This window comes from Salvelinus alpinus, chromosome 3, assembly GCF_045679555.1.
Source record: "Salvelinus alpinus chromosome 3, SLU_Salpinus.1, whole genome shotgun sequence".
NCBI lineage: Eukaryota > Metazoa > Chordata > Actinopteri > Salmoniformes > Salmonidae > Salvelinus > Salvelinus alpinus.
In genome coordinates this window covers 5,678,975-5,703,430 of record NC_092088.1, presented here as the reverse complement: position 1 = coordinate 5,703,430, position 24,456 = coordinate 5,678,975, and the positions used below count along the sequence as shown (strand labels likewise).

Below are 24,456 nucleotides of genomic sequence, written 5' to 3'. Positions count from 1 at the left end.
TGTATTCCTTCTCGCAACTATGCGCTCTCCACCTCACCCTTTTCCTTTGTTTGGGGATTTCAACGCACAACACAGCTGTATGTGACCAGGCGAAAAATACAAAAAATTAAAGCCAAACCCCGCTACACAGAGCCTTCATGTTGTCCCCATATTAGCTAAAGTAACATCCTAGTCAACATAGCTAATAGAACTAACGCGTTAGTTAACTCGCTACAATCATACAGTAACGTTACAGTGTTTAGTCAGTAAGCAGTTAGACCGCCGTGCCCCGGTGGTAATAAATTAGTAAAACCAAAACCTTACCTTGACTTGGAAGAGTTCCAGTGTTGTGTTGGAAAATCATAGCCAGCTAGCTAACATAGCATCCCTCAGTTTGAGCAGGGTGTTTTGAGTAGGCTAAACTAGCTAACTGCATTTGCTAGCTAAGTAAGTGAAACTGAACAAATAAATGTATTTGTTAAAAACTGTTCAACTATTATCTTTCGCTCACTTTGAGTCAACTACTCACCACATTTTATGCACTGCAATGCTAGCTAGCTGTAGCTTATGCTTTCAGTACTAGATTCATTATCTGATCCTTTGATTAGGTGGACAACATGTCAGTTCATGCTGCAAGAGCTCTGATTGGCTGGAGGACGTCCTCTGGAAGTTGTCATAATTACTGTGTAAGTCTATGGGAAGGGGGTGAAAACTAAGAACCTCCCAGGTTTTGTATTGAAGTCAATGTACCCAGAGGAGGATGGAAGCTAGCTGTCCTCCTGCTACACCATGGTGCTACCCTACAGAGTGCTGTTGAGGCTACTGTAGACCTTCATTACAAAACAGTGTGTTTTAATCAATTATTTGTTGACGTGAATATATTTAGTATAGTTTTATATAAAATGGATAACTTTTAAAATCTTTTACAGTTTTATGTTTATGGAATTCTGTATTGAATACTCAGGGAGAAAAAGGTGTAGATTCACAAGCAGTGAATCGTGGTCACAGGCAGGCAATGGTCATACACAGGTAGGCAAATCAAAACTAGGACTGAAGTCTATAACTGGTTCTCACAAACGAGCTAGGAAAAGGCTTAGTAGAGTCACAACGAACAATGCCTCACAAAGGCACAAACAGAATGAACTGAACTAAATAAGGAGCTGATGAGACCAGGTGAGTAACTAACACAGGTGAAATCAATTCTACGTTCCAGAACACAAACAAACAGGGCTACGTTCCAGAACACAAAGAAACAGGGCTACGTTCCAGAACACAAAGAAACAGGGCTATGTTCCAGAACACAAATAAACAGGGCTACGTTCCAGAACACAAAGAAACAGGGCTACGTTCCAGAACACAGAGAAACAGGGCTACGTTCCAGAACACAAAGAAACAGGGCTACGTTCCAGAACACAAAGAAACAGGGCTATGTTCCAGAACACAAATAAACAGGGCTACGTTCCAGAACACAAAGAAACAGGGCTACGTTCCAGAACACAGAGAAACAGGGCTACGTTCCAGAACACAAAGAAACAGGGCTACGTTCCAGAACACAAAGAAACAGGGCAACGTTCCAGAACACAAAGAAACAGGGCTACATTCCAGAACACAGAGAAACAGGGCAACGTTCCAGAACACAAAGAAACAGGGCTACGTTCCAGAACACAAAGAAACAGGGCTACGTTCCAGAACACAAAGAAACAGGGCTACGTTCCAGAACACAAAGAAACATGGCTACGTTCCAGAACACAGAGAAACAGGGCAACGTTCCAGAACACAAAGAAACAGGGCTACGTTCCAGAACACAAAGAAACAGGGCTACGTTCCAGAACACAAAGAAACAGGGCTACGTTCCAGAACACAAAGAAACAGGGCTACGTTCCAGAACACAAAGAAACAGGGCTACGTTCCAGAACACAAAGAAACAGGGCTACGTTCCAGAACACAAAGAAACAGGGCTACGTTCCAGAACACAAAGAAACAGGGCTACGTTCCAGAACACAAAGAAACAGGGCTACGTTCCAGAACACAAAGAAACAGGGCTACGTTCCAGAACACAAAGAAACAGGGCTACATTCCAGAACACAAAGAAACAGGGCTACGTTCCAGAACACAAAGAAACAGGGCTACGTTCCAGAACACAAAGAAACAGGGCTACGTTCCAGAACACAAAGAAACAGGGCTACGTTCCAGAACACAAAGAAACAGTCATTGTAAATAAGAGATTGTTCATCACTGACTTACCTAGTTAAATAAAGGTTAAATAAAAATAAATAAATACAAGTAGTCACTTTGCTCACCCCTCTGGAGACACAGTCAGCTGCTCTGCAGTGCCCCTGGAGCAGTTTGAAGGGATCAGGGCCTTCCTCAAGGGCACAACAACATGAGATGGTATCTGACTTGTCATCATTACTGGGCCTTTACAGTACCAGAACCTGGCAGCAAATTGGGCCTTTACAGTACCAGTACCTGGCAGCAAATTGGGCCTTTACAGTACCAGTACCTGGCAGCAAATTGCTATTACCAATATTACCTCCCTCGGTTTCCCCCAAGCAGTACAAGCCTGGAGACGTTAATCGCTGAACACACAACCCCCCCCACACACACACACGCAGTCACACACAGATCCATCTTTAGGAACTTCGCATTAGCCCCCCTAACCACACAGTGACTCAGAACAACCCACAGACTAGTCACACACCTCTACTGAAGTTATTGCTATAGAAATACCACTGATAGAATGGGAAATCCCCATTCAAGCAATGTACTGTAACAAATTGATATCAATTTACAGCATTTGTTTTTAGAAGTTCTATATTACTGTACAGTACTGTAAAGAACAATGCATTATGGGGGTTCAATGGCATTCTACTAGGTGGCTGATTGCCTTGGTTCAGAGGATCTTTTACCCATTCTAGGAAATCTGTTTCTATACCTCTCCCAATATGAAGCTGGCGTAAACCCCAATCATTTGGTTATTAGAGCCCGTGTTGATTGAAGAGCTCCCGCGGGCCTTTTCCATTCGGTCTAGACAAGTGAATAGATGTGAATAGATGCTTCATTGTCCAAGACCCCATTAATAAGACATGAAAATGAAACAGAGGATATGAGTCAGGTATTAATCATATGGTATGGTTAGTAGAGATGGATGTTGTCATAGGCCAGGGAATTTACATGATCGCTTTAATTAGAATAAAACATACGTCTGTGTGTGTGTGTATGTGTGTGTGTGTAAACTGCAGGTGGTCTAATCTAGCTCATGTAGGCAGTCTTGCTCGGTTTTAGTCATTTTCAGTCATTTAGTAGTCTCTCTTTCGAACACACACACACACACACACACGCACACACGTATTTGGATGCTTCTCTGTCATTATATTTGCCCTTTTAGAGCTGCTGGGAGCAGGACATACATGAAAACAGTCAGGGTCCTTCCACTAACGTATTATTCAGTCATGTTTAATCTAACTAAGCATATTGATTTGGATGCTGAGCATTGTTCAGTCTGTCAGTGACCTCACAAAGCAGGGCTGTTGTTTGGGATTGTTTACAACAGGGATTGTTTAATTGTTTAGAACAGGGATTGTTTACAACAGGGATTGTTTACAACAGGGATTGTTTAATTGTGTAGAACAGGGATTGTTTACAACATGGATTGTTTAATTGTGTAGAACAGGGATTGTTTAATTGTTTAGAACAGGGATTGTTTAGAACAGGGATTGTTTAATTGTTTACAACAGGGATTGTTTAATTGTTTAGAACAGGGATTGTTTAATTGTTTAGAACAGGGATTGTTTAATTGTTTAGAACAGGGATTGTTTAATTGTTTAGAACAGGGATTGTTTAATTGTGTAGAACAGGGATTGTTTAGAACAGGGATTGTTTAGAACAGGGATTGTTTAATTGTTTAGAACAGGGATTGTTTAGAACAGGGATTGTTTAATTGTTTAGAACAGGGATTGTTTAACTGTTTAGAACAGGGATTGTTTAATTGTTTAGAACAGGGATTGTTTAATTGTTTAGAACAAGGATTGTTTAATTGTTTAGAACAAGGATTGTTTAATTGTTTAGAACAGGGATTGTTTAATTGTTTAGAACAGGGATTGTTTAATTGTGTAGAACAGGGATTGTTTAGAACAGGGATTGTTTAATTGTTTAGAACAGGGATTGTTTAATTGTTTAGAACAGGGATTGTTTAATTGTTTAGAACAGGGATTGTTTAATTGTTTAGAACAGGGATTGTTTAACTGTTTAGAACAGGGATTGTTTAATTGTTTAGAACAGGGATTGTTTAATTGTTTAGAACAAGGATTGTTTAATTGTTTAGAACAGGGATTGTTTAATTGTTTAGAACAAGGATTGTTTAATTGTTTAGAACAGGGATTGTTTAATTGTTTAGAACAAGGATTGTTTAATTGTTTAGAACAAGGATTGTTTAATTGTTTAGAACAAGGATTGTTTAATTGTTTAGAACAAGGATTGTTTAATTGTTTAGAACAAGGATTGTTTAATTGTTTAGAACAGGGATTGTTTAATTGTTTAGAACAGGGATTGTTTAGAACAGATACCCAGCAGTCTCTTAGTAATGCAACATGCAGGATTGAGATCACTCCAGACTGGTCAATTCAAACAACATATTCATTGGGTATCATTCCAAAATAAAGAGACATTATGGATGAGAACAATTATGTTAAGTTGATTATTGGGATGCAGGAATAAGCCGTTAATAAGTATTTAGGTTTCTATGGGCAATTGTTGTTTGTCCATTGTGTATCTGTATCTATTTTAATAGGGAAATGAATTGATTCCTCCACTAGTATGTTTCTGTCAATCAATATGCATGCTGCAAAAATAAAAAAAACAGGAAAACTGATTTCACAAGACCAATTCCACATACACACACACACACACACACACACACACACACACACACACACACACACACACACACACACACACACACACACACACACACACACACACACCTCAGTCAACTCAATGCTCGTGATCAGAAACTAAGGGTCAGTTTGGACTGAAAACGAAGATATTCTTCTTTAACCATATGAGCAGGATAATGATGTTTGTTTTGGCTCAAGCGGGTTAGAGATGAAAGAATACTCCGAAGGAGAGTATGGGGGCCCAGGAGGAGGGAAGGAGGCAGAGAGAGAGAAGGGAGCGGGGGGCCAGAAGGAGGGAAGGAAGGAAGGAGGGAGGGAGAGAAGAAGGAGGGAAGGGAGCGGGGGCCCAGGAGGAGGGAAGGAAGGAGGGAAAGAGAGAGATGAAGAAGAAAGGAAAGGAGCAAGGAGAGAAGGGAAATGAGAGGACAGATGGAGGGCCAGAGGTGAGGTGGGTGCAGGAGGTGAGGGGGTGCAGGAGGGTGTATGAGCTACAGTGAAGGGGCCAGTAGCCCATAGAGGGGGTGGACTTGGTCTCTATGGAATCGGCTTAGGCCTACACTGTCCTGCAGAGGCTTCTACACAGAGAGAGGGTGCCTAGTCCTGTAAGACAAGTCAAAATAAATAAATTAACAAATAGCTGCTTCCTTTAAGGTTTCTGTTTTAATGACACAGATGCTCCTCACCTGGAATCACATCTATGGTCCAATCAGTTTACCCGCTCACACCATCTATGAAAACGGAAGACGTTTTTTTGCGAACAGTAATTTGTTTGGAAGTTTTAAGTGTACTTTCACAAGACAGCTCCTGCTTGTGTACATGTGCCCCCCTGGTCAACCATTTATATGTGTTTTAATAGAAGCCACATTTCAAGGTTAAACTCAGTGCCAGAGAATTAGATATTTTCCAAATTAATTTGAAAAGTTCCCCTCTAGTCATTTCTAAAAGATAATGCCACACAGAGATAATATTTAACCACTCATAATGCCACACACAGACATAATATTTACCCACTCATAATGCCACATGGCTTCACATTTTATTACCCCCTAATACATAACGTGTGATTCAGTAGAAAACAACTGACTAATGTCATAGACCAAGGTCTTGTGGTATAACTAAACTATATACAGTCTAAAACAAAATCCTGTTGTTCTTACAGTAACTTACTGGCAGCCAGTTACTTGTAAGTTACAGTAAAAAAAAAGTACAGTTTACAGTAATGTCCTGTTAAACCAAAATGTCTTTAGATTTCACGGTAACATACTCTACCCTGTCTTTCAAAACTATCTTACAAGCCTTAGAATGTTGTTGTATGGTCAACAAATTGGGGTGATGTTGTAAATTACCCTGTGACAATCAGTATAACGATACATATTTGTAAAAGATGGTCAGCGTAAACCATTTCAACATTACATGTCTTCAAGCTCTTCCAAAAAAAAACAAAAACAAATAAAGAGCGATCAGCAACATCGGAGATACACAAACGGAGGAAGCAGACACGCTGTGGTGTGAAGAGGCCCGAACGCTTTGTTAAACACAGTCAAATAAACAGAGAGACTAACAGTTACAACATATACAGATACAACCCCACAGGAATACTGCAGGAAAACACTCAGAGGGGGGGAAATGTGACGCTTCATTAAATCATTCAGTACCCAATGAAACACACTGGTTGGCTGCAACTCCACACCAGGCCTGAGCACACGCAGTCTGAAACACACTGGCTGGCTGATTCCATCCAGGCCTGAGCACACGCAGTCTGAAACACACTGGCTGGCTGATTCCATCCAGGCCTGAGCACACGCAGTCTGAAACACACTGGCTGGCTGATTCCATCCAGGCCTGAGCACACGCAGTCTGAAACACACTGGCTGGCTGATTCCATCCAGGCCTGAGCACACGCAGTCTGAAACACACTGGCTGGCTGATTCCATCCAGGCCTGAGCACACGCAGTCTGAAACACACTGGCTGGCTGATTCCATCCAGGCCTGAGCACACGCAGTCTGAAACACACTGGCTGGCTGATTCCATCCAGGCCTGAGCACACGCAGTCTGAAACACACTGGCTGGCTGATTCCATCCAGGCCTGAGCACACGCAGTCTGAAACACACTGGCTGGCTGATTCCATCCAGGCCTGAGCACACGCAGTCTGAAACACACTGGCTGGCTGATTCCATCCAGGCCTGAGCACACGCAGTCTGAAACACACTGGCTGGCTAATTCCATCCAGGCCTGAGCACACGCAGTCTGAAACACACTGGCTGGCTGATTCCATCCAGGCCTGAGCACACGCAGTCTGAAACACACTGGCTGGCTGATTCCATCCAGGCCTGAGCACACGCAGTCTGAAACACACTGGCTGGCTGATTCCATCCAGGCCTGAGCACACGCAGTCTGAAACACACTGGCTGGCTGATTCCATCCAGGCCTGAGCACACGCAGTCTGAAACACACTGGCTGGCTGATTCCATCCAGGCCTGAGCACACGCAGTCTGAAACACACTGGCTGGCTGATTCCATCCAGGCCTGAGCACACGCAGTCTGAAACACACTGGCTGGCTGATTCCATCCAGGCCTGAGCACACGCAGTCTGAAACACACTGGCTGGCTGATTCCATCCAGGCCTGAGCACACGCAGTCTGAAACACACTGGCTGGCTGATTCCATCCAGGCCTGAGCACACGCAGTCTGAAACACACTGGCTGGCTGATTCCATCCAGGCCTGAGCACACGCAGTCTGAAACACACTGGCTGGCTGATTCCATCCAGGCCTGAGTTCACCTGATTCCAACCGGGCCTGAGTTCACCTGATTCCCTGGCTGATTCCAACCGGTCCTGAGTTCACCTGATTCCCTGGCTGATTCCAACCAGGCCTGAGCTCACCTGATTCCCTGGCTGATTCCAACCGGGCCTGAGCTCACCTGATTCCCTGGCTGATTCCAACCAGGCCCGAGTTCACCTGATTCCCTGGCTGATTCCAACCAGGCCTGAGCTCACCTGATTCCCTGGCTGATTCCAACCGGGCCTGAGTTCACCTGATTCCCTGGCTGATTCCAACCAGGCCTGAGCTCACCTGATTCCCTGGCTGATTCCACCAGGCCTGAGCTCACCTGATTCCCTGGCTGATTCCAACCAGGCCTGAGCTCACCTGATTCCCTGGCTGATTCCAACCAGGCCTGAGCTCACCTGATTCCCTGGCTGATTCCAACCAGGCCTGAGCTCACCTGATTCCCTGGCTGATTCCAACCGGGCCTGAGTTCACCTGATTCCCTGGCTGATTCCAACCAGGCCTGAGCTCACCTGATTCCCTGGCTGATTCCAACCGGGCCTGAGCTCACCTGATTCCCTGGCTGATTCCAACCGGGCCCGAGTTCACCTGATTCCCTGGCTGATTCCAACCAGGCCTGAGCTCACCTGATTCCCACCAGGCCTGAGCTCACCTGATTCCCTGGCTGATTCCAACCAGGCCTGAGCTCACCTGATTCCCTGGCTGATTCCAACCAGGCCTGAGCACACCTGATTCCCACCAGGCCCATGCAGTCTGAACTCTGTTTTACAGTATAGGATCACCACATCCTGTGTGTGTCTGTCAGTGTGTTGACACAGTCGTGAGGCAGGATCTACAGCTGCAATGAAACCAAGTGTATAGGGGTATGGCTGATGACTGGGTTGGACCAGGACTAAGCTGCTTAAGGTCCAGTTGAGTTTCTCTCTCTAAAACCAGCCATGGAAAGAGTCTCTCTCTCTGTGTTTAGGGTTTAGTGAGGACAGCTCTTTCACAACCAGAGTCCTATAAGGGTTTAGTGAGGACAGCTCTTTCACAACCAGAGTCCTATAAGGGTTTAGTGAGGACAGCTCTTTCACAACCAGAGTCCTATAAGGGTTTAGTGAGGACAGCTCTTTCACAACCAGAGTCCTATAAGGGTTTAGTGAGGACAGCTCTTTCACAACCAGAGTCCTATAAGGGTTTAGTGAGGACAGCTCTTTCACAACCAGAGTCCTATAAGGGTTTAGTGAGGACAGCTCTTTCACAACCAGAGTCCTATAAGGGTTTAGTGAGGACAGCTCTTTCACAACCAGAGTCCTATAAGGGTTTAGTGAGGACAGCTCTTTCATAACCAGAGTCCTATAAGGGTTTAGTGAGGACAGCTCTTTCATAACCAGAGTCCTATAAGGGTTTAGTGAGGACAGCTCTTTCATAACCAGTCCTATAAGGGTTTAGTGAGGACAGCTCTTTCACAACCAGTCCTATAAGGGTTTAGTGAGGACAGCTCTTTCACAACCAGTCCTATAAGGGTTTAGTGAGGACAGCTCTTTCATAACCAGAGTCCTATAAGGGTTTAGTGAGGACAGCTCTTTCATAACCAGTCCTATAAGGGTTTAGTGAGGACAGCTCTTTCACAACCAGTCCTATAAGGGTTTAGTGAGGACAGCTCTTTCATAACCAGTCCTATAAGGGTTTAGTGAGGACAGCTCTTTCACAACCAGAGTCCTATAAGGGTTTAGTGAGGACAGCTCTTTCACAACCAGAGTCCTATAAGGGTTTAGTGAGGACAGCTCTTTCACAACCAGTCCTATAAGGGTTTAGTGAGGACAGCTCTTTCACAACCAGAACATAAACTTAGACATGTGACAAACATTGGAGCTTCATTTTGAATATGCAAAATGGACCCCAAACGATGTACATTTTCATCAATGCTAACAGCCCTTTCTTAGTTAATTCTCCGGTCAGCCTTGTAAAAGGTGATCACTGTGTTGTTTATGTGATGGAAAATACAGAAACATTTCATCATCCCATTGGGGTACAGCAAAACAAGTGCAGACTAGACTGAATATGACACATTGTGAAGTGTTTATCATCTGTTTAAATTCCTTCCTGCCTGTGTGTGTGTGTGTGTTAATCAAACGATCATTACTCCATACCAACAGAATCCCGGGGGTAGTGTTCCAAATGACTCCCTACACTCTGTGGGCTCTGGTCAAAAGTAGTGCACTAAATAGGGGCTAGGGTGCCGATTGGGACAAGGTTGATCTCTATTGTGCTAGTTGCTAGGTTTGGTTACTGTTGGCTCAGATGATGCATACCATGAATACTTACAGTACCTGTCTTCACACTACTCACTCAAGACAGGGAGAAAAGGCGAGCACCTCTTTAAAACGTACAACTAAGCTGTTTACAAACTACATCTAAAGCCTTGCCAAGAGAACGAGAAGCCGAGACATCTAGTTAATTTCTATGCAAAGATCTGTTGAGATTTCATTGCGTGTCAGATTGGTCATTTCTACGTGAACTGTTATTGTATTAGTCTGGTTTGCCGTAGAGACAGACAGCATGACTTTTAATGGAACAGTCTGGTTTGCCGTAGAGACAGACAGCATGACTTTTATTGGAACAGTCTGGTTTGTCGTAGAGACAGACAGCATGACTTTTAATGGAACAGTCTGGTTTGCCGTAGAGACAGACAGCATGACTTTTAATGGAACAGTCTGGTTTGCCGTAGAGACAGACAGCATGACTTTTAATGGAACAGTCTGGTTTCCCGTAGAGACAGACAGCATGACTTTTAATGGAACAGTCTGGTTTGCCGTAGAGACAGACAGCATGACTTTTAATGGAACAGTCTGGTTTGCCGTAGAGACAGACAGCATGACTTTTAATGGAACAGTCTGGTTTGCCGTAGAGACAGACAGCATGACTTTTAATGGAACATTCTGGTTTGTCGTAGAGACAGACAGCATGACTTTTAATGGAACCTTCTGGTTTGCCGTAGAGACAGACAGCATGACTTTTAATGGAACAGTCTGGAACTAAAACAGTTCCTTTATTTTAGAAAAGTAGTTTTCTTCAGCATCAGATTCAGACGATAGTATGTTAATATCACGTCATAACACAACATTATCATCAATGCGAGTTCAGAAGCACATGGAAAACATGCTGTGGGGAAAAAGACCAAATGCACGATGTATTTCGGTGTAAAATGACAAGAGCCCACTGCAACCATCTCGGTGAAGAACCAAGAGGTACGGTAACAAAACAACGTTTAATTAAAGACATCATGAGACGCCAAGAGACGGACATCTTTCTCTGCCTCTGGCTTTCATACATTTCAGATCAATTCATTCATTTGACATTTATTTAAAAAATCAGGCCAGTCAATTAAGAACACATTCTTATTTACAAAAGGCAGCCTGGAACGATTGGTTGCCTTGTATAATGATCAGAAATATATGATCTGTTAATTTACATTCTAATATAAACACACACTATTATATACAGAACAGAGCAGCAGCACTTTGGGCACTGGAAATTCCTTTTCGTTGTATGAGGTAGAGATGAGACCCCACTCTCTCAGTGTATTAGACTGGTAGAGATGAGACTCCACTCTCTCTGTGTATTAGACTGGTAGAGATGAGACTCCACTCTCTCGGTGTATTGGACTGGTAGAGATGAGACCCCACTCTCTCGGTGTATTAGACTGGTAGAGATGAGACCCCACTCTCTCAGTGTATTAGACTGGTAGAGATGAGACCACACTCTCTCAGTGTATTGGACTGGTAGAGATGAGACCCCACTCTCTCAGTGTATTGGACTGGTAGAGATGAGACCACACTCTCTCAGTGTATTAGACTGGTAAAGATGAGACCACACTCTCTCGGTGTATTGGACTGGTAGAGATGAGACCCCACTCTCTCAGTGTATTAGACTGGTAGAGATGAGACCCCACTCTCTCGTGTATTAGACTGGTAGAGATGAGACCCCACTCTCTCAGTGTATTGGACTGGTAGAGATGAGACCACACTCTCTCAGTGTATTAGACTGGTAGAGATGAGACCCCACTCTCTCAGTGTATTAGACTGGTAGAGATGAGACCACACTCTCTCTGTGTATTAGACTAGTAGAGATGAGACTCCACTCTCTCTGTGTATTAGACTGGTAAAGATGAGACCCCACTCTCTCTGTGTATTAGACTGGTAGAGATGAGACTCCACTCTCTCTGTGTATTAGACTGGTAGAGATGAGACCACACTCTCTCGGTGTATTAGACTGGTAGAGATGAGACCCCACTCTCTCAGTGTATTGGACTGGTAGAGATGAGACCCCACTCTCTCAGTGTATTAGACTGGTAGAGATGAGACCCCACTCTCTCAGTGTATTAGACTGGTAGAGATGAGACCACACTCTCTCAGTGTATTAGACTGGTAGAGATGAGACCCCACTCTCTCAGTGTATTAGACTGGTAGAGATGAGACCCCACTCTCTCGGTGTATTAGACTGGTAGAGATGAGACCCCACTCTCTCGGTCTATTGGACTGGTAGAGATGAGACCCCACTCTCTCGGTCTATTGGACTGGTAGAGATGAGACCCCACTCACTCAGTGTATTAGACTGGTAGAGATGAGACCCCACTCTCTCAGTGTATTAGACTGGTAGAGATGAGACCCCACTCTCTCGGTGTATTAGACTGGCAGGGAAAGTAGAGGCCCACCTGCTGTTCCCAAAATCTAACCATGTACAACCTGTTCACTTCCCATTATGATCTGGTACAAGACAAATGGTACTAGACACCGTCTAACCCATGCTTACACCAATCCAATGTTTTTAACATGTGTGGGGAGGAGAGCACCAGTGCACAATTCGGGATAAAGGAGAAATTATTGGGACGTATGGCTGTCCCTGTCAGCATGGAACCACCGTTACAGTCTCTCAGTGCAGAGGTGGGAGGTCAGAGGTGGGAGGTCAGAGATCAGGGGTTATCCTATCAGTCAATTGGCTAACTGTCCAGCTCAAAGTCTGTGTCGTCGTTGTTGTTGTGTTGTGGACGAGGAGAATATTTCCTCCGGGAGAACTTCAGACACAAATCATCTCCTAACTCGTTCAGATCAAACAACACCTGGAGAGGAGGAAATATACTGTTAGAGAGGGAGAGAGAGAGAGAGAGAGGGAGAGAGAGAGAGAGAGAGAGAGAGAGAGAGAGAGAGAGAGAGAGAGAGAGAGAGAGAGAGAAATTGAAATGAATTGAGAGAGAGAGAGAGAGAGAGAGAGATGTACGTCTCCCTGTGTGTGTGTGTGTGTGCTCACCTGGTCAAGCATGGCCTTGGTGTGTGCAGCAGACAGACAGAAGCGTGCCCGTGCCTCTGTGATGGGCGTAGCAGGAAACCCCACCACCACAACTCCTATCTTCCTCTTCAGCATGGCACGAGAGAAAGCCCTGCAGAACACAGGCACAGGAAGGCATTGTGAAAGACACGGTGAAGGAATGACTGAACATACCAATGTTTCAATCATTTGTATTTACAGCCCCTTTTACATCCCCAGCTGTCATAAAGGGCCGTTCAGTAACCTGCCTAGACCACCATGAAAAACACAGCTGAATGTGTTAAACAGAACCACCTTACACTGTGACCCTGAACATACACTGTGACCCTGAACATACAGTGTGACCCTGAACATACAGTATGACCCTGAACATACATTATGACCTTGAACATACACTGTGACCCTGAACATACACTGTGACCCTGAACATACACTGTGACCCTGAACATACACTGTGACCCTGAACATACACTGTGACCCTGAACATACACTGTGACCCGGAACATACACTGTGACCCTGAATATACACTGTGACCCTGAATATACACTGTGACCCTGAATATACACTGTGACCCTGAACACACAGTGTGACCCTGAACATACACTGTGACCCTGAACATACACTGTGACCCTGAACATACACTATGACCCTGAACATACACTGTGACCCTGAACATACAGTATGACCCTAAACATACAGTATGACCCTGAACATACAGTATGACCCTGAACATACAGTATGACCCTGAACATACAGTATGACCCTGAACATACACTGTGACCCTGAACATACAGTATGACCCTGAACATACCTTGTTTACTACTGGCTCACATTGATCAAACCACATGGCAACATTTGGTCAGCAAATTTTCTGATATTTGTCCTTGGTGCAACTGAGTGGAATAGATGTCCACTGTAGCAGAAAGCAGACGACCAGTGAAGACATTAACCTAGTCTAGGACAGTAGACGACCAGTGAAGACATTAACCTAGTCTAGGACAGCAGACGACCAGTGAAGACATTAACCTAGTCTAGGACAGCAGACGACCAGTGAAGACATTAACCTAGTTTTCCACCAGGGTCTAGGACAGCAGACGACCAGTGAAGACATTAACCTAGTCTTCCACCAGGGACTAGGACAGCAGACGACCAGTGGAGACATTAACCTAGTTTTCCACAAGGGACTAGGACAGCAGACGACCAGTGAAGACATTAACCTAGTTTTCCACCAGGGACTAGGACAGCAGACGACCAGTGAAGACATTAACCTAGTTTTACACCAGGGACTAGGACAGCAGACGACCAGTGGAGACATTAACCTAGTTTTCCACCAGGGACTAGGACAGCAGACGACCAGTGAAGACATTAACCTAGTCTAGGACAGCAGACGACCAGTGGAGACATTAACCTACTTTTCCACCAGGGACTAGGACAGCAGCCGACCAGTGAAGACATTAACCTAGTCTAGGACAGCAGACGACCAGTGGAGACATTAACCTAGTTTTCCACCAGGGACTAGGACAGCAGACGACCAGTGAAGACATTAACCTAGTTTTACACCAGGGATTAGGACAGCAGACGACCAGTGGAGACATTAACCTAGTTTTCCACCAGGGACTAGGACAGCAGACGACCAGTGAAGACATTAACCTAGTCTAGGACAGCAGACGACCAGTGGAGACATTAACCTAGTCTAGGACAGCAGACGACCAGTGGAGACATTAACCTACTTTTCCACCAGGGACTAGGACAGCAGCCGACCAGTGAAGACATTAACCTAGTCTAGGACAGCAGACGACCAGTGGAGACATTAACCTAGTTTTACACCAGGGACTAGGACAGCAGACGACCAGTGAAGACATTAACCTAGTTTTCCACCAGGGACTAGGACAGCAGACGACCAGTGGAGACATTAACCTTGTTTTCCAGTCTAGGACAGCAGACGACCAGTGGAGACATTAACCTACTTTTCCACCAGGGTCTAGGACAGCAGACGACCAGTGAAGACATTAACCTAGTTTTCCACCAGGGACTAGGACAGCAGACGACCAGTGGAGACATTAACCTAGTTTTCCACCAGGGACTAGGACAGCAGACGACCAGTGGAGACATTAACCTAGTTTTCCACCAGGGACTAGGACAGCAGACGACCAGTGGAGACATTAACCTAGTTTTCCACCAGGGACTAGGACAGCAGACGACCAGTGGAGACATTAACCTAGTTTTCCACCAGGGACTAGGACAGCAGACGACCAGTGGAGACATTAACCTAGTTTTCCACCAGGGACTAGGACAGCAGCCGACCAGTGGAGACATTAACCTAGTTTTCCACCAGGGACTAGGACAGCAGACGACCAGTGAAGACATTAACCTAGTTTTCCACCAGGGACTAGGACAGCAGACGACCAGTGAAGACATTAACCTAGTTTTCCACCAGGGACTAGGACAGCAGACGACCAGTGGAGACATTAACCTAGTTTTCCACCAGGGACTAGGACAGCAGACGACCAGTGGAGACATTAACCTAGTTTTCCACCAGGGACTAGGACAGCAGCCGACCAATGGAGACATTCTAGTTTTCCACCAGGGACTAGGACAGCAGCAGACGAGTGGAGACATTCTAGTTTTCCACCAGGGACTAGGACAGCAGACGACCAGTGGAGACATTCTAGTTTTCCACCAGGGACTAGGACAGCAGACGACCAGTGGAGACATTAACCTAGTTTTCCACCAGGGACTAGGACAGCAGACGACCAGTGGAGACATTAACCTAGTTTTCCACCAGGGACTAGGACAGCAGCAGACGAGTGGAGACATTCTAGTTTTCCACCAGGGACTAGGACAGCAGACGACCAGTGGAGACATTCTAGTTTTCCACCAGGGACTAGGACAGCAGACGACCAGTGGAGACATTAACCTAGTTTTCCACCAGGGACTAGGACAGCAGCCGACCAATGGAGACATTCTAGTTTTCCACCAGGGACTAGGACAGCAGCAGACGAGTGGAGACATTCTAGTTTTCCACCAGGGACTAGGACAGCAGACGACCAGTGGAGACATTCTAGTTTTCCACCAGGGACTAGGACAGCAGCAGACGAGTGGAGACATTCTAGTTTTCCACCAGGGACTAGGACAGCAGACGACCAGTGGAGACATTCTAGTTTTCCACCAGGGACTAGGACAGCAGACACCAGTGGAGACATTCTAGTTTTCCACCAGGGACTAGGACAGCAGCAGCAGCATCTGGACACATTAAACATGACCGCTGTTCAAAGTCATCTTGGAAAAACACTCAATATTGACCCTTTTTTTAACTTCTGGACTGACCACTAGTAAAATGACCACCTGCTTTCTAAAAAACAGATATAATAGCTGTATCACAATTAGTCAAAGTGACGCGATCAATTGAAACAGTGTGCAAAAGATCACGGGCAAAAGCTGAGCTGTTGTCAATACAGTCAGACATTGTTGTAGCCTCTGGACAGAAACATTTAAATTCTACCATATCTGCAGCTATACTGTACTGTCCACAGAAGGCACGATAAGATAGACACAACAGAAAGTGAACGCAGATTTCCTCCATGAGTTATGTTATGTGCCAGGTGATTCGTTGAAGGGGGGTCGTGTCAGGGTCTGATGGTAGTGGTCAGACCACAGACTACATACGCCCCCCAGTGGCAAGGATTATATTCCTGATCTAATATATGCCATTTAGCAGACACTTTTTATTCAAAGCGATTTACACCCATGCGTGCATAAATGTTTACCTACGGCTGGTCCCGGGAATCGAACCCACTACCCTGGCGTTACAAGCACCACGTTCAACCGACTGAGCTACAAAAAGGACCACATTCTAACCTCTCCTTTCATTCCTTCACAATAAAACAAGGTACTTTTTGATACATAAATCACTTTCCCAGCATGTAGAGCAGAAGGGGTTATAAATCAGTGCATTGTTCCTGTCAAATAAACTGAGCAAATGAAAGTAACTTACACAACTTTTCCGGGCATGTAGAGCAGAATTGGGACCACAGGAGAATCATCGTTACCGTAGATGATGAAACCCATCTCTTGAAGACGAGACCTGAAGTAGCGCGTGTTCTCTGCTAGCTGGTGCACCCTGGCCTGACCTAGAGAGAGTTAATATGGGGTTAGGGCTAGTGGTGAGGGGTCCAACCCTGGAGAGAGTTAATATGGGGTTAGGGCTAGTTGTGATGGGTCCAACCCTGGAGAGAGTTAATATGGGGTTAGTGGTGAGGGGTCCAACCCTAGAGAGAGTTAATATGGGGTTAGGGCTAGTGGTGAGGGGTCCAACCCTGGAGAGAGTTAATATGGGGTTAGGGCTAGTGGTGAGGGGTCCAACCCTGGAGAGAGTTAATATGGGGTTAGTGGTGAGGGGTCCAACCCTGGAGAGAGTTAATATGGGGTTAGGGCTAGTGGTGAGGGGTCCAACCCCGTAGAGAGTTAATATGGGGTTAGGGCTAGTGGTGAGGGGTCCAACCCTGTAGAGAGAGGGGTCCAACCCTGGAGAGAGTTAATATGGGGTTAGAGCTAGTTGTGAGGGGTCCAACCCTGGAGAGAGTTAATATGGGGTTAGGGCTAGTGGTGAGGGGTCCAACCCTGGAGAGAGTTAATATGGGGTTAGTGGTGAGGGGTCCAACCCTGGAGAGAGTTAATATGGGGTTAGGGCTAGTGGTGAGGGGTCCAACCCCGTAGAGAGTTAATATGGGGTTAGGGCTAGTGGTGAGGGGTCCAACCCCGTAGAGAGTTAATATGGGGTTAGGGCTAGTGGTGAGGGGTCCAACCCTGTAGAGAGTTAATATGGGGTTAGGCCTAGTGGTGAGGGGTCCAACCCTAGAGAGAGTTAATATGGGGTTAGGGCTAGTTGTGAGGGGTCCAACCCCGTAGAGAGTTAATATGGGGTTAGTGGTGAGGGGTCCAACCCTAGAGAGAGTTAATATGGGGTTAGAGCTAGTTGTGAGGGGTCCAACCCTGGAGAGAGTTAATATGGGGTTAGGGCTAGTGGTGAGGGGTCCAACCCTGGAGAGAGTTAATATGGGGTTAGAGCTAGTTGTGAGGGGTCCAACCCTGGAGAGAGTTAATATGGGGTTAGAGCTAGTTGTGAGGGGTCCTACCCTGGAGAGAGTTAATATGGGGTTAGTGGTGAGGGGTCCAACCCTGGAGAGAGTTAATATGGGGTTAGGGCTAGTGGTGAGGGGTCCAACCCTGGAGAGAGTTAATATGGGGTTAGGGCCAGTGGTGAGGGGTCCAACCCTGGCCCGGAGTCAGGAGATTAACATAAGGTTTATTTATACATGAATGTGTCATCTAGCATCCAGAATAAACCACAGTGCAGAAACCCAGTTAAGTGGTTCGCTTCGAGTTGATTTGTACGATACCACGAATCCCCAACTTTTTCCTGTCAGCCTTGGGATTCAAACCGGCAACACTTTGGTAGCAGTTCTGCCTCGCTAACCTTTAGGCTACTTGTCATCCCCAGAAGATGAGCCACTGTGGTGTAGGGAACCATAATGGGGGAGTAATACTTGATAGCACTGGAGCCACAGTATACATTAGAACACTGTCTTTTCTACATTGTTTTAGTCCGCTTGAAACACATGTAGGTTTAAACTGACCCTGGACACTTTAATGAGCTGCACAATACCATCTGGCCAGTTAACATGAACCAGGGATGGAGAGATGAGGGGGGGGTGGTCACAGTGTTGGCAGATAGAACCTCACACGGCTACCTCTAAAGCCTCCATTCCTCAGCCACAGACCCCAGCCGTTGGATAGTAAACCCAGTGTGTGGTACGGTGCTCTGCCAGCGTATGGATGGACATTGGCTCTGCTCGCTGACCCACCAGGAACGGCCATTCGTTCAGAGTTATGAGAACCTTCCAGGAATATCCACTGTAGTGTAGTGATAGTGTATTGATAGTGATAGTGTAGTGATAGTGTAGTGATAGTGTAGTTTAGTGTAGTGATAGTGGTAGTGATAGTGTAGTGGTAGTGATAGTGTAGTGGTAGTGGTAGTGTAGTGATAGTGTAGTGGTAGTGTAGTTTAGTGTAGTGATAGTGTAGGTTAGTGGTAGTGTAGTGATAGTGTAGTGGTAGTGTAGTGGTAGTGATAGTGATAGTGTAGTGATAGTGTAGTGTAGTGTAGTGATAGTGGTAGTGGTAGTGCTAGTGTAGTGATAGTGTAGTGATAGTGTAGTGGTAGTGTAGTGATAGTGTAGTATAGTGTAGTGATAGTGTAGTGATAGTGTAGTGATAGTGTAGTGATAGTGTAGTGGTAGTGTAGTGATAGTGTAGTTTAGTGTAGTGATAGTGTAGTGATAGTGTAGTGATAGTGTAGTGATAGTGGTAGTGTAGTGATAGTGTAGTGGTAGTGGTAGTGTAGTGATAGTGTAGTGATAGTGTAGTGATAGTGGTAGTGATAGTGTAGTGATAGTGTAGTAATAGTGCAGTGATAGTGTAGTGATAGTGTAGTGGTAGTGTAGTAATAGTGTAGTGATAGTGTAGTAATAGTGTAGTGATAGTGTAGTGATAGTGTAGTGATAGTGTAGTGATAGTGTAGTGATAGTGTAGTGATAGTGGTAGTGTAGTGATAGTGTAGTGGTAGTGGTAGTGTAGTGATAGTGTAGTGATAGTGTAGTGATAGTGTAGTGATAGTGTAGTGATAGTGTAGTGATAGTGTAGTGATAGTGGTAGTGTAGTGATAGTGTAGTGGTAGTGGTAGTGTAGTGATAGTGTAGTGATAGTGTAGTGATAGTGGTAGTGATAGTGTAGTGATAGTGGTAGTGTAGTGATAGTGTAGTGATAGTGTAGTGATAGTGGTAGTGTAGTGATAGTGTAGTGATAGTGTAGTGATAGTGTAGTGATAGTGGTAGTGTAGTGATAGTGTAGTGATAGTGTAGTGATAGTGGTAGTGTAGTGATAGTGTAGTGGTAGTGGTAGTGTAGTGATAGTGTAGTGATAGTGTAGTGATAGTGGTAGTGATAGTGTAGTGATAGTGGTAGTGATAGTGGTAGTGTAGTGATAGTGGTAGTGATAGTGTAGTGATAGTGTAGTGATAGTGTAGTGATAGTGTAGTGATAGTGGTAGTGTAGTGATAGTGTAGTGATAGTGTAGTGATAGTGGTAGTGTAGTGATAGTGTAGTGGTAGTGGTAGTGTAGTGATAGTGTAGTGATAGTGTAGTGGTAGTGTAGTGATAGTGTAGTGATAGTGTAGTGATAGTGGTAGTGTAGTGATAGTGTAGTGATAGTGGTAGTGTAGTGATAGTGTAGTGATAGTGTAGTGGTAGTGTAGTGATAGTGTAGTGATAGTGGTAGTGTAGTGATAGTGGTAGTGTAGTGATAGTGTAGTGATAGTGTAGTGGTAGTGGTAGTGTAGTGATAGTGGTAGTGTAGTGATAGTGGTAGTGTAGTGATAGTGTAGTGATAGTGTAGTGGTAGTGGTAGTGTAGTGATAGTGTAGTGATAGTGGTAGTGTAGTGATAGTGTAGTGATAGTGTAGTGATAGTGTAGTGATTGAGTAGTGATAGTGTAGTGTAGTGGTAGTGTAGTGTAGTGTAGGTTGGTGATAGTGTAGGTTAGTGACAGTGTAGTGTAGTGATAGTGTAGTGTAAATGATAGTTTAGTGTAGTGATTGTGTAGTGATTGAGTAGTGATAGTGTAGTGTAGTGGGAAGTCTCCTGGAGTCTCCACCCATCTGTTCCTCAGGCCCCTCCGTCTGGGCCATTCCACCCTGGACTTCCAGCCTTCATAGCCGGTGATTACTGAAGAGCCCTGCTGCTCTCTCTCTCTAATGTCCCCACCTCTCTAGCTCTCTCCCCCCTCTCCCTACCATCTGTCTCTCTCTCTCTCTCTCTCTCTCCCTACCATCTCTCTCTCTCTACCATCGGTCTCTCTCTCTACCATCTCTCTCAGTCTCTCTCTCTATCATGTCCCCACCTCTCTAGCTCTCTCTACCATTTCTCTCTCTCTCTCTCTCTCTCCCTACCATATCTCTCTCTCTACCATCGGTCTCTCTCTCTCTCTCTACCATCTCTCTCAGTCTCTCTCTCTATCATGTCCCCACCTCTCTAGCTCTCTCCCCCCTCTCTCTACCATCTCTCTCTCTCTAATGTCCCCACCTCTCTAGCTCTCTCCCCCTCTCCCTACCATCTCTCTCTCTCTCTACCATCTCTCTGTCTCTCATGTCCCCACCTCTCTAGCTCTCTCCCCCCTCTCTCTACCATCTCTCTCTCTCTCTCTCTCTCTAATGTCCCCACCTCTCTAGCTCTCTCCCTACCATCTCTCTACCATCTGTCTCTCTCTCTCTCTCTCCCTACCATCTCTCTCTCTCTACCATTGGTCTCTCTCTCTCTCTCTCTACCATCTCTCTCAGTCTCTCTCTCTCTCATGTCCCCACCTCTCTAACCCTCTCCCCCCTCTCTCTACCATCTCTCTCTCTCTCTCCCTACCATCTCTCTCTCTCTACCATCGGTCTCTCTCTCTCTCTCTACCATCTCTCTCAGTCTCTCTCTCTATCATGTCCCCACCTCTCTAGCTCTCTCCCCCCTCTCTCTACCATCTCTCTCTCTCTCTCTCTAATGTCCCCACCTCTCTAGCTCTCTCCCCCTCTCCCTACCATCTCTCTCTCTCTAATGTCCCCACCTCTCTAGCTCTCTCCCCCCTCTCCCTACCATCTCTCTCTCTCTCTCTCACTCCCTACCATCTCTCTCTCTCTACCATCGGTCTCTCTCTCTCTCTCTCTACCATCTCTCTCAGTCTCTCTCTCTCTCATGTCCCCACCTCTCTAGCTCTCTCCCCCCTCTCCCTACCATCTCTCTCTCTCTCTCTCTCTAATGTCCCCACCTCTCTAGCTCTCTCCCCCCTCTCCCTACCATCTCTCTCTCTCTAATGTCCCCACCTCTCTAGCTCTCTCCCCCCTCTCCCTACCATCTCTCTCTCTCTCTCGCTCTCTCTGTCCAGCCATCTGGTTCCTACCAACCTCCTGTCTTCCATCAAGGACTTTCTCCTTCAATACATGATTACTGTACAGCATAGCACTGCTTCTACACGACCTCCTCTCCAGCTCTCTGCATCCTGCTTCTGCAGCCAGTTGGTTCTGCTTTGTCCATCTGATGAAGGGAGCGAGGGCCTGGTGTACTACACACTTACACCTTGCCAAGACCAGAGACACATCACACATGGCACTGTCACGGCCGTTGAAAGAAGAGGACCAAGGTGCAGCGTACATTTTCCATTTTATTTAAAATGTCGCCAACAAAACAACAAACGAAAAAAACAACAACTGTGAAGCTTACAGGGCTATAGTGCCACAAACAAAGTTAACTTCCCACAAACACAGGTGGGAAAAAGGGCTGCCTAAGTATGATTCCCAATCAGAGACAACGATAGACAGCTGTCCCTGATTGAGAACCATACCCGGGCCAAAACATAGAAACACAAAATCATAGAAGTAAAGGACATAGAATGCCCACCCCAAATCACACCCTGACCAAACCAAAAAGAGACATAAAAAAGGCTCTCTAAGGTCAGGGCGTGACAGGCACCCTATTCCCTAAATAGTGCACTACTTTAAACCAGAGCCCTATGGCACCCTATTCCCTAAATAGGGCACTACTTTAGACCAGAGCCCTATGGCACCATATTCCCTATATAGTGCACTACTTTAGACCAGAGCCCTATGGCACCCTATTCCCTATATATAGATTGGATTTGCCTCTCTGGTGCTGAGCCACAGGTGAAACACAAACAGCGCTTAAATGTATCACATCTCTTTCAAATGTTGATGATCACAGACAAATCTATAGCAGCAGGCCAACCCCCGCTGGGAGAAGTGATGATGTGAAGGGCTGGGAAGCCAGAAGCCAAGGGAGAGTCAGGTAACTCTAGAACCAGGTAACAGCCAGAGCCAGGTAACAGCCAGAGCCAGGTAACAGCCAGAGCCAGGTAACAGCCAGAGCCAGGTAACAGCCAGAGCCAGGTAACAGCCAGAGCCAGGTAACAGCCAGAGCCAGGTAACAGCCAGAGCCAGGTAACAGCCAGAGCCAGGTAACTCTAGAACCAGGTAACAGCCAGAGCCAGGTAACAGCCAGAGCCAGGTAACTCTAGAGCCAGGTAACTCTAGAGCCAGGTAACAGCCAGAGCCAGGTAACAGCCAGAGCCAGGTAACTCTAGAGCCAGGTAACTCTAGAGAAAGGTAACTCTAGAGCCAGGTAACAGCCAGAGCCAGGTAACAGCCAGAGCCAGGTAACAGCCAGAGCCAGGTAACTCTAGAGCCAGGTAACTCTAGAGCCAGGTAACTCTAGAACAGCCAGAGCCAGGTAACAGCCAGAGCCAGGTAACAGCCAGAGCCAGGTAACTCTAGAGCCAGGTAACAGCCAGAGCCAGGTAACTCTAGAGCCAGGTAACAGCCAGAGCCAGGTAACTCTAGAGCCAGGTAACAGCCAGAGCCAAGTAACAGCCAGAGCCAGGTAACAGCCAGAGCCAGGTAACTCTAGAGCCAGGTAACAGCCAGAGCCAGGTAACAGCCAGAGCCAGGTAACTCTAGAGCCAGGTAACAGCAAGAGCCAGGTGACAGCCAGAGCCAGGTAACTCTAGAGCCAGGTAACAGCCAGAGCCAGGTAACAGCCAGAGCCAGGTAATTCTAGAGCCAGGTAACAGCCAGAGCCAGGTAACTCTAGAGCCAGGTAACTCTAGAGCCAGGTAACAACCAGAGCCAGGTAACAGCCAGAGCCAGGTAACTCTAGAGCCAGGTAACTCTAGAGCCAGGTAACTCTAGAGCCAGGTAACAGCCAGAGCCAGGTAACTCTAGAGCCAGGTAACTCTAGAGCCAGGTAACAGCCAGAGCCAGGTAACAGCCAGAGCCAGGTAACTCTAGAGCCAGGTAACAGCCAGAGCCAGGTAACTCTAGAGCCAGGTAACAGCCAGAGCCAGGTAACAGCCAGAGCCAGGTAACAGCCAGAGCCAGGTAACAGCCAGAGCCAGGTAACAGCCAGAGCCAGGTAACTCTAGAGCCAGGTAACTCTAGAGCCAGGTAACAGCCAGAGCCAGGTAACTCTAGAGCCAGGTAACTCTAGAGCCAGGTAACAGCCAGAGCCAGGTAACTCTAGAGCCAGGTAACAGCCAGAGCCAGGTAACAGCCAGAGCCAGGTAACAGCCAGAGCCAGGTAACAGCCAGAGCCAGGTAACAGCCAGAGCCAGGTAACAGCCAGAGCCAGGTAGCAGCCAGAGCCAGGTAGCAGCCAGAGCCAGGTAGCAGCCAGAGCCAGGTAACAGCCAGAGCCAGGTAACTCTAGAGCCAGGTAACAGCCAGAGCCAGGTAACAGCCAGAGCCAGGTAACAGCCAGAGCCAGGTAACAGCCAGAGCCAGGTAACAGCCAGAGCCAGGTAACTCTTGAGCCAGGTAACTCTAGAGCCAGGTAACAGCCAGAGCCAGGTAACTCTAGAGCCAGGTAACACCCAGAG

General features: G+C 46.2%; 1 protein-coding gene across 1 annotated transcript in view; it reads right to left on the bottom strand.

Annotated features, from left to right (window-relative positions):
- Positions 1 to 10,438: 10,438 nt before the first annotated feature.
- sptlc3 (serine palmitoyltransferase, long chain base subunit 3) overlaps positions 10,439 to 24,456 on the bottom strand; it is a 117,853-nt gene continuing 103,835 nt past the window's right edge. Inside the window, exons 10-12 of the mRNA XM_071391327.1 lie at positions 16,970 to 17,105; positions 12,957 to 13,086; positions 10,439 to 12,768 (exon numbers count right to left, since the gene is read on the bottom strand). Of these exons, the coding sequence (XP_071247428.1) occupies positions 12,649 to 12,768; positions 12,957 to 13,086; positions 16,970 to 17,105 (386 nt within the window). The 3' untranslated portion in view covers positions 10,439 to 12,648. The remainder of the gene's footprint in view (positions 12,769 to 12,956; positions 13,087 to 16,969; positions 17,106 to 24,456) is intronic.